The sequence below is a fragment of the Calypte anna genome, chromosome 9 (genome assembly GCF_003957555.1).
Source record: "Calypte anna isolate BGI_N300 chromosome 9, bCalAnn1_v1.p, whole genome shotgun sequence".
Lineage (NCBI taxonomy): Eukaryota > Metazoa > Chordata > Aves > Apodiformes > Trochilidae > Calypte > Calypte anna.
The window spans coordinates 8,595,566-8,609,765 of record NC_044255.1 but is presented as its reverse complement, the minus strand read 5'-3'; the positions used below and the strand labels follow the sequence as shown (position 1 = coordinate 8,609,765).

Genomic DNA, 14,200 nt, shown 5'->3' with positions numbered 1-14,200 from the left:
GACACTGCAAATAGAAGTTAAGACTCTAGCTTGAAGGTGATGTACATGTACAAGGAGAGCAGAATAATCCTATGTATTGATGGGAAACTTGGTCATCAGCAAAACCATCTGGATGACATCATCAAAACCACAATGCTGAGGTCAAAAGACTTCAAACATGATTTGGAAACTTCATTCAGCAGATGCAAAAGCTGACTGGAGAATGCATTTGAGAAATAATGGAAGAAAACAGCAGAAAGTCCCCTGCGGTGACAAGGGAGGTGCCAATTCCATCCGTGCTGGCACCCCACAGCTCTGGGTGCTCAGTGCAGGACAGGGACCCTGTCCTGGGGGAGCTCAGCAAGGACCCCTGCAGGAGCTGCTCTGCCTCCCACCCAGGCAGAGGTGGGCAAAGCACTGAGAGAGGGAAGAGACTTCTGCACTGCCCTTCCCTCCTGTGCTGCACAGCAGGAGAGCAGAGAATGCCAGGAAATGCCTCTGCCCACCAACCCCATGGGGAGAGTTTGCTGACAGCTCCCAGCAGTCACCAGCACTCAGAATCACCTTGGGTGGGAAAGACCTTCAAGATCTTTCCAGAATTAACCTAATAATGGGAAGTCCTTGACTAAACCATATCCCCAAATGCTGTGTGTCTATATGACTCTTCAATCCCTCCAGGGATGGTGACTCTACCACTGCCCTGGGCAGCCTCTTCCAATGCCTGATAACTCTTTGGGTGGAGAAATTCTTTCTGACATCCAATCTAAACCTCCCCTGGTGCAACTTGAGGCCATTACCTCCTGTCCTATGCACTTCTAACTTCATTGATCCCCACCTCTTTATACTCTAATTTCAGGCAGTTGTAGAGAGGGAGGTCTCCCCTCAGCCTCTTCTTCTCCAGGCTGAGCAATCCCAGCTCCCTTGGGAGCACATAGTTTGTGCTCCAAACCCTTCATCAGCTTCATTCTCCTTCTTTGGACACACTCAAGTAGCTCAGGGTCCTTTCTGTAACCCAAACCTCACACAACACTCAAGCTGCAGCCTCACCAGTGCCCAGCACAGGGGCACCATCACCTCGCTGCTCCTGCTGCCAACACTATTCCTATTCCTGACACCACCCAGGATGCCACTGTCCCTCTTGGCCACCTGGGCACACTGCTGGCTCATGTTCAGCTGGGTGTCAGCCACCAGCCCCAGGTCCCTCTCTGCTGGGCAGCTCTCCAGCTGCTCCTCCCCAAGGTTGTAGTGAGGTTGTTGGGGGTTGTTGTGGCCCAAGTGCATTACTAAACATTCGGCCATATTGCAACTCATTCAAGTGGCCTCAGCCCATCCATCAAGCTTGTCCAGAGAAACTTGTGTCTCCTGGGAAGAGCTGACCCTGAAAGGTTCCTCCATGTAGCTGCAGGGATCATAGAATCATAGAATTGGCTGGGTTGGAAGGGACCTCAGAGATCATCGAGTCCAACCCTTTTACCACCGTTGCGGTTGCTAGACTATGGCACTGAGTGCCACATCCAGTCTCTTTTTAAATATCTCCAGGGAATGATCAGCTGTGTGCTTTTTATCTTTTATCTCAGTGCTTTTTTAATACCCAATGTAGTTTACAGTGAAGGCAGGGTACTTCTGAAAGCTATTTTTCCACAGTATTGATACTAGAATATGTATATATGTGACAAATTGTTTACTGAATGCTACAGTTTTCTATGTATTTGGGTTTATTTTAATTACTTTCAATATTTTCAGTCTATATGGCTGGAAAAAAAAAAAGAAAGTTGATGCCCTGACCCCTGCCAACACACACCACAGCATCACTTCCAACACGCCTGGGCCAGGAACAACCACCTCCTCCTCCTGACCTCCACCTCAGCAGCAGGATCAGACCAGGAGGCAGCCCTGTGATATTTTGCTGAAGAAGATGCCCTGGGAGATGCTGGCTGAGGGGCTGGGATCCAGGCAGTGGTGGTGTCTTTAACAGAAATGGGAAAGCAAGAAAGAGGAGTGGGGTTAGCAGGGGGTTCTGGCTCCAGCTGGTGGGAGCTGTGCCCTCCCCTGCCATGGGAACAAGGATGCTGGGAGCTGGCATTTGTGGGATGAAAGCCCCGGGGCTGACAGACAGTCATGGAGCTGGACCTAGGGGGAAAAAAGCCTTTAGCCCTGCTGGGAGGCAGTGGGAGGATGTGGGGGAAGGATGAGTGGTGGAATGGGAAAGGCATTGGCAAAAAAAAAAAAAAAAAAAAAAAAAAAAAAAAAAAAAAAAAAGAGACAGATTGGCAAGATGTGAAAGGGAAAAGTGAGTTAGAGAGTAGAAAAAACGTGGAGACAGTGGAAACTGGAACAGAAGGAGCTGAATGAACAAGCTCTGGATGAGAGGAATGAGAAAAGGGGCGGGAATAGGGCTGAGTCCATGCTGGTACTAAGAGCAAGGGGAGAGAAAGGATAATTGAGGGTAGAAAAGCAACTTGGCAAAGATGACTGAAGTGGCACAAATTACACTGCAAGATCCCCAGGGAGATCACCAAAACAGGCACAGAAACTGAAGCAGGCAATTTCTGAACAACAGCCTGCAGAGGAAATATGAGAGGCAGAAACACCAACATTCTAACCTAAATCAAACCAGCACAATAATACCAATTGAGGCATAACTAGATGTAGATTTGGAATATAAAGAACTCAACATGCTGCTGAGGCTGCTTTTTCACTAGGTGAACAGTAAAGCCTAGTTCCAAAAGGCTCACTTTCTAGATAAAATGATATCATTTCAGTTCTATTGTTAATGCTGCCAATAGTTTTAAAAGCAAGCAAATGTATTGGTTTGTAAACCCAGTAACTTGTAAATAATAAAAGGAGAAGAAAATCTCTTTCATTTGGTCTTATCTTGCAGGATGTGGTGGAAACACATTAAACACAAAGAGGAAAAATGCACTGCATTCCCTGGCAAAGCCTTGCTATGCCAGCCCTGCCTCTTTGTGTGCAGAACTTGCTGCTGAGAGTCCTTAATGTTTGTCTTGCTTCATCTTCCCATTTTGCCATCTTTTACTGGGCTTTGCATCTGGGGGGAAGGGTCTGACAGGATCTCGAAGGATTTCACAGGATTCCGTAGGGCCCCATAGAATCCCATGATACCTAAGTCTGATAAGTATAAATATCTTCAGTGAGTGGAGAAAATGATTGAGGGCAACAGGGAACTTGGGACACAGCACAGAGCAAGCTAAGCTTGTACCCACCAGATACCTTCCTAAAGCGCTCAAGTGTATGGGCAAGGAAAAACCTCCAGCAGGTAACTCACAAGCTGCAGATGCAACCATTTACGTACAGCAATGCAAACTTCCAAGCTGCAGGTAAGGACCTTTGAAGCAACTTGTTTCTTGCCTGGATGGAGATAGAAGAGGAAGAGATTTGAGGAGAGAAGAATCACCTACGGGGACACAAGTCTGAGGCCCAACTTTCAGTTGCTCAGTTTTCCTCACTGCATGCTTGATGACATCTAAAGAGTGCCAGCTAGGACAGAAGGGATTTTTTTTTTCCAAAGAGGAGCCATGTGCTCCAGCAAAGCCTTGTAGTCCAGTGGTGAAGTTGATGCACATTCCTTCCAGCAGCTACTGAAGACAAGCTGGGGTTGCAGCTGCCTACCTGCCCTAGGGCTGCAATGCCAACTTCCCAGCAAGTTCTGAGGCTTTCTTCCAATTTGCTTTCAGCCTCCATAAAATTCACAGTCACGAGAGCCTTGTGGGATCACTTACTTTTATGGAGGAGTATGTTTCATTAATTCCACCTTATAAAATCTGTCTCTGTTTGGAATTTATGCATCTTCCAAATAACACTGTGCAGGATGGCACATTTAGTAACAGCAACTTGCACCCTGCCAGGATCAGATCAGCTCCTGCTTCCAGGCTGGGATTTCCCTGGGCAAATGGCATGGTAAGCCAAAGCCAAACTCACTGCCCAGTGCCACTATGAGTAAGTGGACCGGGAAAAGCTGGTGGCTGTCCAAATGCAAACCAGAGGTTCTCATCCAGCCTTTCAGCCAGTTCCATCTCCTCCATTTCCTCACAGTTCCAGGAAACAGCACTTCCCTCACAGAACCATGCTAATAAATGCACTATGAGCAAAAAAACCCCCACATTCACTGCAGTTTGTCCCATCTGCAAAGGTACAGACCAACTGTTATACATAAAACTAGTCCCAGCATTAACCTTGAGGACTAGAAAGAAAAAAAGAGAGAAGACAAGATGGAGGAAAAAAAATCAAGCAAAAGGCGTTTTGGATCTTTCTGCTTCCACTCTGTAACAGTTTCAAGATTCCTGCCTTCCACACTTTGGGATTCCCACAGGTAGACTTGAAATTTCTGGCTTCTCCAGCTCTCCATTTTGTAGGAGGCATCAGCTGCATCTACTTTCAAACACTCATAAATGATCACAGCTTGGCAAGGGAATTCACAGTCAGCCTGTCAGCCCTCTTCAGACAGCATTCACATCCTTAATGACATGGAATTTTTCTTAATGCTCCGGAGGATTCTTCTAGTATCACTCAGTATGGTTATTTCAGACTTCCTATTGAATAAATAACTTCACAGCATTATTAGGGATGAGCAAGAACATGAATGTATTAATCATTCTTTCACTTGACTTCAAGTGGTTGAAGCTGAGCTGCTGAGCTGGAAAAGGAGGGTACCAGGAGCCTGTTTGCTGTGCAAGCTGTGGAGCCTGGCCACAGCCCTTCACAAGGTGCCCTTTAGCAAAGCATTTTGGTTGCAAAGTTAACATTTGCATAAGGTATAATCTATAAGCAGTTAAGCCCAGAAGAGGAAGGAAAACAGCCCACTAAAATTGGAATACTCTAATTCCTTTTTCAGAAAAGGCAAGATAATCTACCTCAGTTTACTGATGTCATCCACCCTACAAAAAAATCCCCCAGTTAATTCCTGAGCAGCTGTTCTACCTTCCAGACCTGCAGCTTCCATGTGTCTGTGCTCTAGCACCAAGACTTGACCTCTGTTGGAGCAGCTCTTGAGGACACTTTCAGACAAACACCCCCTGAAATTCTGGGTTTCACAGAAATATTTTGAGGGCTTGTGAAAAGCTGCATGTTCTCCAGGGCCCAGAAGAGCTGGTTTAAGAACTGGTCACAGTTCAAGTGGCATCTAAGTAATATTTTTTTTAACAAGGTCCTACATACCACTCAGAGCTAACAAAATAAGAGATCTTTCAATCTGAGAAAGCTGTTGAGACAGAGCATTCTGGGGGAACACCATGTGCACAGGGTCATGTTGCGATTCATCCCCACAGGGCACTTAAATGGCATTCCCATATAATCCAAGGAAGCAGATGACAGGACAGTACACAGGAATGGAAAAAAAAAACAGTGCAAGTGTTTTTCCTGATCCCAACCATGGCAAGGGTTCAGGAACTATGAACATTTGAGCTAGGTACCCAAAGACATGGCCACATGGGAAGACTCATCACCATTCCCAACACCATCTTTCCAGCAGAATTCTAAGCAACATTTTTCCAAGATCCATGCTGTGCACCCAAGAACACCCAAAGAAAACCTCCCACAGGCATCCAGTGTAAGCCCTGGAGCAAGTTTAACACAACACAGCTACAAATACACAAGCAAAAGTGATCTGGAGCAGTGCAGCCCCACAGATCCAGAAACAAAGCTTTGAGTAAACAGAATGAGAATGGAAATGTCTGTTTTAAGCACAGAAATAAAGAGTTAAAGGAATGGTCTGCCCTGAGAACAAAGGACACTGCTCCCAGCTGCAGAGCAAGGGGTGGTGTCAGGCACTGAAGGCAGCAGCCTGCTAAGAGTCCAGCCCCACATTCTCACATGAACAGGGTGAACAGTTGGCAGAACAAGCCCCATTCTCCTGTTCACCTGGCAGGAGAGCAGCCTACAGGTGTGTATTTCAAACAAGGGAAAACAAAACATGCAGCAATTTGGCCTAAGATTTACAGAAGTGAGCTTCAGAGGCAAAAAAATCAACACTGTAACAGCCAGCAGCTTCTAAAGGACATAACTAAGGTGTCCAAACCTGTCACCATCATCCAGAGGAAGCCCAGCAATGCAAGGAGGGGCTGACCACCCTCTCCTGCACACAAATGGGTCAGATCACTCACTCCCATACATCTGGGGTGTTTGTAAATAGATGTGTGCAAGAGAGTGAACAAAATTTGTTAACAGGGTGACTGATCAGATGTGAAGCCTTTCATTTAGATGTCCTATAAACAAATACCATCTTCCCTTCAGCAGCACTTTCTAATGAGTTTTATGGCACTATATTTCCTACCCCTGTTTCTGAGCTACAAGGTACTAATTATTACTCCTATTTTATGAAATTCTGATCCTAACATTCCTTACCTGGAAAATTCAGTCCTCTTTGAATGCATTTTAAAAAGTCACCCTCTCTCCCCATTTTTTGCACCAGTTGCACAAAAACATTTGCCTTTCTACATCTCTGCTTCATCAGACAGAATTTGTGAGGCTGCCTGGGGAAACAGAATGAGCAGGAGGAATTTCCCCACCTCCAAGCCCAGAGTTGTCCATGCTGCTTTAAATGATGTCTCACACATTTCTGTCCCTAGTAGAAGTACCTCACCCCACACACTGTAAGCATCCCATTATCTTTTGCAAGAGTGCCCTCACCTCCAACCACCTGACAAATACACTTCACTCATCTCTTGCCTCCAGGGTGCAAAAGCCAGTCCCTAGAAAAGGGTTTTGCTATTTCTGATAAAGAGCCATTCTGGAAAAAGAGAAATTGGATGAAAAGACTGCAAACAAGAAATTGTCTTCAGCCCAAGGAGAACAGGTTCTGTCTCCACACCATAACACCCTCCTAGCTGTGTTACCTTCAGAGTGGCCCCTGGTTTGTTTCTCACCCAACTCTGGAAATTCCCATCACCACCAGCAAAGCCACCCTGCCACCCCCTTCTCAGTCATTCACTGCTGCTGTAGCACCTCCTGCCTACATTCAACATCAAACCACAATAGGAAACTATATCTAATGCCCCAGTTAAAGATGGACAAAGTTATTGGAGAGCCATTAAGTTTGCTTGACAATTTCTACCTTTAATGGAAGCACAATTCATTTCATCCTATTTTCTATCCACTCTTTTGCAACACCTGCCACTGTCTTTAATTATGATTTTTTGCAAAATCCAAGATTGTGAGTAATATTAAGATCAAACTAATAGGTTGCTAAAGGTGTGTGTTCACCCTAGGAAGCCTGTGAACTCTATTCTATATTTTCTTCTCACATCTGGAACAGAAAACCTGAAGAGTAATTCAACACTTTCTCAACCCTTCAGTCATTCCACTCCACAGCAGACAGTGTCTCTAATTATTACATTTTCTGCACTTGTCAAGGTTTGCTGCTAAATTCCAACCTCACCTTATGTCTATTTTGCAAATGAACAGAACATATTCCCTTGTAAAGACTCAACCCAAGGTCCTGTTTCAAAATCTTCCGCAAGATGGTTGCTGCTCACTAGCAAGCATCTCTACAGACATACATTGCACTGGCACTCAGAAAGGCCCAGTGGTGATCTCCTTCTCCAAAGCCTACAAACTTTGCTTTAGTGTTTTCACAACTGACCATCCCACTAGCTAAACAGCTTTTAACAGATTTAGTTCCAAGTTCATCCTGGCTTTGCCCCTAAAACCATCAAGTTTCTCAAAGTAACTGCAGCCTCTCAGCTAATACTTTATTTGGATTGCAGAAATAACCTCAATTACCTTCTCACAGGTCTCAGTCTAGTTTCTCAGACCACCAGGCTTTCTGCTTCCTTCTACCAGTTTTTCTAACTTTCATCTTACCACTTGAACTTCTGCTGAAATACTTTAGCTGAGTGGCACAAGTGGGTAAAAGCTTTTTCTCTAGAGGAACTCACCTGTAGGATTCTCTGCAGGATGGAAGGAAGAGCTATAAATGCAGCCATATTGTTCAGCACTTGCATTGTCAAGCTCTTCAAAGCTGAAATACCAAACAAAAGCCACCAACAGTTCATTAGGATTCAAAGTGTAAAGACAGATCAATTTCACAGATTAAGACAATTTTATTTCAGCTCATGTTTTCTAGTTAGAAAATGGCTTTCATATTTTTTTCCTGTGCATGCTTTGCACTAAGCACACACAGCTTTTTCTACCAGAAATAATATTTAAAGTTTTTGATATCACAATGCTTCTCTGTCCCTCTCCCACACCCTACCTACAGTAAACCTTAACATTTTTTACTTTCTTTGTAGCACTGTCATTCATTTCTCCTACTGCTACCAAATCCCAATTTGGATGCCTTGTCCTTGTCTTAGTACCACAGACTCTAAAACTTCCTAGCATTAACCTTGGAATGAAATTTGTTCCTAGATTCCCAGTTCCCCAATATTCAGATAAGGCTGGACCCAACAATTCAGCTTCTTTGTGGGGATTGTTAGGTAGTTAGAGCCATTTGGGAAGTACATTAGGAATGAAAACAAAATAGTTCTGCAGGATCCAATTGTATCGACCTCTCACCATTCCTGGTATTACTTCAGATGACTTCTTTTCTGCAGACATTAGCTCCCAAAAATAGATAATCTAAGGAACATTCTGGATTTGGAGGCAAAGATAAGCTAAGGGAAGGGGGGTGATTTTTATTTTTGGGTTACTGATCCCTGCAAGACTCCCAGGAGTCCAGATATAGCTGATGGTCACTAGAAAGAATCAAACAGAAGACAGACAGCATGGTAACCACACTTGTAACATGCTGTGATTCTTAGCCATGCACAACCACTGTCACTGTGGACCAAAAGAGATTATTCTGTTCCTAGACCATGTTAGCCGAGCCCTTTTCTAACTCATCTGAAGCTTCCCACAGAGGGAAGCATTTCAAGATGTGCTGCTGACACCCACTCCATGTTCAGGGCACTAGAACCAGAGCAGAGGATTTAACTGGTGCATTCAAATTCTGCTGATTTTATGCACAGCAGACAGGTGTAGGCATAAGGCTGGGCAGGGAAGATGACAGTGGAAAATGTCTGAAGTTCCCTAAATGCAGACTGCAAACTACTTAGAGCCTGGAAAGCCTTTGTCCACCCTGTGCACCTTGGCTTTTTCAAGGAGACCATCCCCAAAAGATCCAGCTTATTAGCAGAGGCTACAGGGGGGAACCTCTTCCACTCAGGATTAAAAAACTAAAGAATCAGACTGACAACTGCAGTCTACCACCTGAGCTCAGCCTACAGCCACTGCAGGAGCAGAAAACCTAGGAACTGAGTAACAAAACTGCTTTTCTTCTATTCATTCAGTAGAGGAGACACAGCATACAAATTTTGATTAAGGGTAATAAAAGCCAAAAACTTACTTTCAGAGTATGGACACTGTGAAGAACCAGATAATTTCTGTGGGGACATCATAGCCTCCAGCAGGGGAAACCAGAGGGCCTGAAGTAATCAGATGTGAGGAAAAAACCCAGTAAGAACATGACACTACTAAAACTGAACTGTTACTAATGTCAGAGTCCATTCCCACAGACCCGTTCCCACATTCTGAAGAACAGAACAACATTTCTCAGGATTGCAATGGAACAGAACCCAAACATGTCAAAATAAGTTCAGAACAAAGCACTTAAGGATCTGCTTTCAGTTGATGTTTCTCATGTCTTGCACCAAGACACTAATTGACTGGGCTCTGGCAGCAGAAGACATTGGGGTCCTGTTGCTCCCCCTTCTCCATCCTCATCTGTTTCTTCACTGGAATTGGGGACTGCCCACATAACCAGTAGCACAGTAAACAGATCCCAACTGGAAAGGGGCATCTGAACTCTTCAGGCATTGACAGGAGTTGTGGAAAATTGCATAATATTGCACTGGGGAAGCTGGTTCTTCATTTGATGACCACAGTCATCACAGTCTGCAATGACACACAGCAGCTACCAATAAAATAAAAACCATACCAATACAATAAAATCTTCTGAGAGAAGATCCCCAGCAGGGCACCTCATACACAAGGCAGTGCTGGGAATAAATTACAGACTTCCTGACTGCCAGACATGCTGCTTTCTTCAGACAGAAGAACAACAGTCTCTGTTTTGAGTTCAGTTACATAAATTATGCATAATCTTAGCAATGAAGATGCCCTCTACATCACTGTCACTGGCAAAATGGAAATGCAACCTCAGGACAAGGAGAGAGGCAACCCCAGGCTCTCTGCTCAAGCAAGCTGCCCTGGCTTCAGCCCTCAAAGAGGCTGGAGGGCTCTCCAGCAAAGAGGCTGACATTAAATTCAGGATTTGTGAGAAGTATTCAGAACAGTGAGACTCTGCAGTCACAGTGATGGCAACATCAACTTTGCGCCACCACAAAGGTGGCTCAAACCTTAACATGCCTTCTGTAGTGACATTCAAGCCAAACTTTGAACTGAAGGTAAAAAAAGGGGGGGAAAAAAGGGGCTGTCTCCTCTCTTTCTCCACTGCTGATACACACTTTGGTTTGGGCTTCACCCTTACAAGTGGGGATTTCTGTCTCGTGGTTCTAAAACCTGAACCACTGCAATAAGGTGGCAGAGGAAAGCTAGGATGCTTGAGACACATCACCCAAGAGATGGGGAAAGGAAGCAGCATGAAAAAAAGTTTCAGTAGATGCAGAGGCCTTTGTTGATTTTAGTGACACCTTTTATTTTTCTATTACCTTACCTCTCGCTGTTGCTGGTCTAAATTGTGTGAATTTCTCTGGCATAGGGCAATTGTTTTCATCAAGGTGTCTTCAATGTCTTCTAGCAAGGGGAGTTCAGCTGAGCCTAAGTTGTTTTTTTTTCACGGGGAGGGAAACAAATTGCAATTATAAAAACTATTAGATATAGCAAGTCCCACCCATTCTATAAAATAAAATCATGCTGTTCATCTAAAGTCTTAGATGAACTACAAGGAGCAATGAAATTATAGAGACACGTCTTGATTCTCAGCCCTTTTCCTTAATGACACAATAAACTCTGCAGATAAAACATTCCATATAATCAAGTAAGGAAGATCTTAGTTGTGGTTTAGGATACTATTAAGTAACAAATACAGGGACTGCATTTAATTAGATGCCCATGAACCCCTGGGCTAGTGAACAGTTCACCTGTGCTTATACTCCTTTTTTCATAGGCAGGACATTCTCACTTCTCTAAGGAGCTGGCTTCAGAAAAGCTACTTCTAGGTGCCTCTCATCACTGTTCTACAGAATGCTAAAGCGCAGTATTGAGTCTGAATGGATTCCAACACCAGGAATGTGTTTGCTAAGCCTGCACCAGTCACAATCCAAAAAGCCACACAGACAGCCACCCAGCACAGCTTCTTCTACATCTCTGGCAAGATCAGAGTAACAAACTGAGGAAATGTCATCAGGAAACTGCCACAGTCGTGTGAATATAAATGAAAAATACCAAGAAACCTGCAATAGGATCTCATGATGCCAGGTGTCGGGATCTGCACACATTTTTGTATTTATCTAATAGAAAATGGAATTTACCTTGGTAACTCTTACTTGCATCATCTTGTGTGAGCATCAGCAACTTGCTCTGCAATCGCTGAAACAGAAGGAGAGCTCAGAACAGTAAACTTGTTGCAGAAGCATTTTTAGAAATTTACAAAGGTGCCCCCTCATCCCCAGTGTGACTAAGGTAGCATAAATGTCCTTCCAAATATGGAAAATAGGAGAAAGATCATTTTTGATTTAAAAAAAACCAAACACATTTGAGCATCTATTAGCTACAAGATATCTGAAGACAGTTGGAAAAATATCCTGCTCTACTGAGAATGCAGACAACACAACATATTGTTGTTTGACAGAAGGCAAATGCTTCCCTGGATTTGAGTGGGAAACAAGTTAAAAAAGCAATGGCAGTATCAAACCTCAAGTCAGGTCCCTCATGCTGACATCCTGCCATGCTGGCATGGCAAAAATATCACATTCAGGGCTTCAGTGTACTGTACCTCAAGCATAACCAAAAAGGCACCATGGATATCTCCCTTCTTCTCCAGTAAATATGAAGAAGCTTCATGGAGCTGATGTTTCTGGGTTATCTGAGTTAAAAGAAAAAAGAAAAACAAAGAAAAAAAAAGGTAAATGTCTGTCTTAAGAAATCTGGTGTTTGTTTACTCCACAACACAATGACAACCTGATGGTAAGAAAGCATTCTGCTCCCTGAAATAGCTGAAGGAAGAGTCATTTCCCCAGTGCTGCTCAAACCTTGGCAGCTGCTTTCCCAAACCCCCCAGGGTCACCATTTCATACACCTCCAAGGCATGAATCAACATGAACACAGACAGTCTTTACTCTGCAGTTACTCAGCAGCCTCAGAGCACTAAAGGCTTTTTTTTTATTAGCCCTGAGACTAAACTCTGAAGCAGTATATTAAATACAGCTGACCATGCTGCAGGAGAGCAGTTCAGCAGCTCGAGGGGACAAACAGTGTTAGAAACAGATTGGAAGTATCCTGGAACTAATCCCCTGCCTAAGCTAAAGCAATTTTCCAGTACTTTAAGGAGGTCAGAGCTGATCTGAATGCTTCCCCCAGCCCCTGTCCTCATATACTCCTTTCCTACCTGGATGGTTTCTTCCAGTCTGCAGTATTCCAGAACTTTAAGAGTCTCCAAAACCTGGTCTGGGCTGTATTGACAAAGCAGCTCAATGAACTGCTCAGTGATGCAGGGTGGTAAGTGTATCAGGTCTTGGTTAATGCCTTCTCTGCAAAAAGAGGAGTCACAGGAGACACATGTCAATTTCTAGTCCAGAAGTCTGGCTGGAAAGAAGAATTTCTCATTCAATTGGGTGCTATCTTTTACCCTTAGTACAGTAGTAAAATAAAAAAATGGTTTTAAGAGAAAATTCAGGATGTTTTTACTAGTTACTGGTGCTGAAGGTCTGTTAGGAGGCATTTCATTTGCTCCACAACATATTTTTCCTTTATCACATTTTAATGTTTCATCTGCTGATCCCTTTTATCTACCTCCTCCTTTTCTCAGGAAGAACAAAACTGGTGACTTTGGTTTTGCTCCTGCAGAGGCAACAACTCTGTGCACTTTATGGCAGAGCAGATGACCAAGCGTGAGCTTTGGAGCCAGACCCTGCCCCAGCCTGGATCCTTGGCTCAAGGCTTCGCTGAACCACATTTGGCTGAAACCAAAGCCATCATCTGCCTCACCTCCCAGCACAGGATCTGCTCCACAGCCTCTGCTCTCCTTCCTGCCCTGCTACCAAACTGACCTCCTACAGTTTATAACAAGTCAGCACCCAGCAGTGCAGCCCCAGCACTCTTTGGGCAGGCAATGCTGCTGCCTGGCCTCAGCCCTTCAGGAGGCCAAACCAGGGCTTCCCTTCTGATTCCAGCCCAGGTAGCTCCTGCAGGTGAAGCCCAGAGTACAACTAAACTAATTTATTAAAGATTTCCCTGCAAAAAGGATTTAATCCTCCAATCCCTTCCCAGCAGCAGCTGCTGCCACTGCAGTGACTGATGCAGTGCCCAGCTTCTGACCCCTTGGCTTTTTGTGAAGGAAACTCCTGATGTGGGGAAAAAACCCCCAGGGAACAGGATTGCAGGCAGTGCCCACAACTGTCCCTGTGTCCTGGCTGTTCTCTACTGATCTTTCTAATTAAAAGAGCAACAGGAAGCAAGAGATTTCAAAGAGTTAAGCTGGGAAGGAAGATACTTTCCAGAGACAGCTACAGAACAGGAGTTTACTCCCACTAGAGAGTGAGACTTCATGTGGCAGTTCTAGGATTGATGCATCATGCAGACAAACAGCAGAAGTTTATCTTGTCTAAGCAAAAGGGCTCTTAAACCTGCTTGGAAGCTCCTGCTAGGCAAGAAAATAGATCAAGGTCTGGATTTAGCTGCTACCTTTCTGAACAGAAATTCCCAATTAGGAGAACAGGTTGATATGCAAACCTACAGCCATAGGGTAGAAAAGGTCCAACACAATCACAGTCTGATCTTATACTTCCAGGAGCTACAACAACAGGATTATTATCCTCCAAGAAAAGGCCAGGAGAACACTGTGCCACTAGCAAGCCCAAAGCAGCTCACAGTGATGACAATGTCAGCCACTTGATTTTAAAGGATATTTGCCCAGAAAGGAAAGCCTCACACTGGTACTGCTCCAGTGACCCAAAACATTGTACACAGTTGTACAAAAATCCAAACTATTGGGTTTTGACACTAAATACAGAATAGACTGCTGAAGGATGAAACACAAACCCTGAAT

The 14,200-nt window shown here is 44.3% G+C and overlaps 1 protein-coding gene across 6 annotated transcripts in view; it reads right to left on the bottom strand.

The window, feature by feature from the left end:
• Nucleotides 1-14,200, bottom strand: part of VPS8 (VPS8 subunit of CORVET complex) — a 77,398-nt gene that overhangs the window by 13,991 nt on the left and 49,207 nt on the right. For 4 of the 6 annotated variants that reach the window (XM_030456043.1, XM_030456047.1, XM_030456044.1 and 1 more), the window contains 6 exons: nucleotides 12,542-12,683; nucleotides 11,930-12,019; nucleotides 11,466-11,523; nucleotides 10,649-10,752; nucleotides 9,320-9,398; nucleotides 7,872-7,954 (listed from right to left, as the gene is read on the bottom strand). In XM_030456043.1, coding sequence (XP_030311903.1) covers nucleotides 7,872-7,954; nucleotides 9,320-9,398; nucleotides 10,649-10,752; nucleotides 11,466-11,523; nucleotides 11,930-12,019; nucleotides 12,542-12,683 — 556 coding nt within the window. The remainder of the gene's footprint in view (nucleotides 1-7,871; nucleotides 7,955-9,319; nucleotides 9,399-10,648; nucleotides 10,753-11,465; nucleotides 11,524-11,929; nucleotides 12,020-12,541; nucleotides 12,684-14,200) is intronic. The other 2 variants (XM_030456045.1, XM_030456046.1) reach the window with 1 other exon arrangement.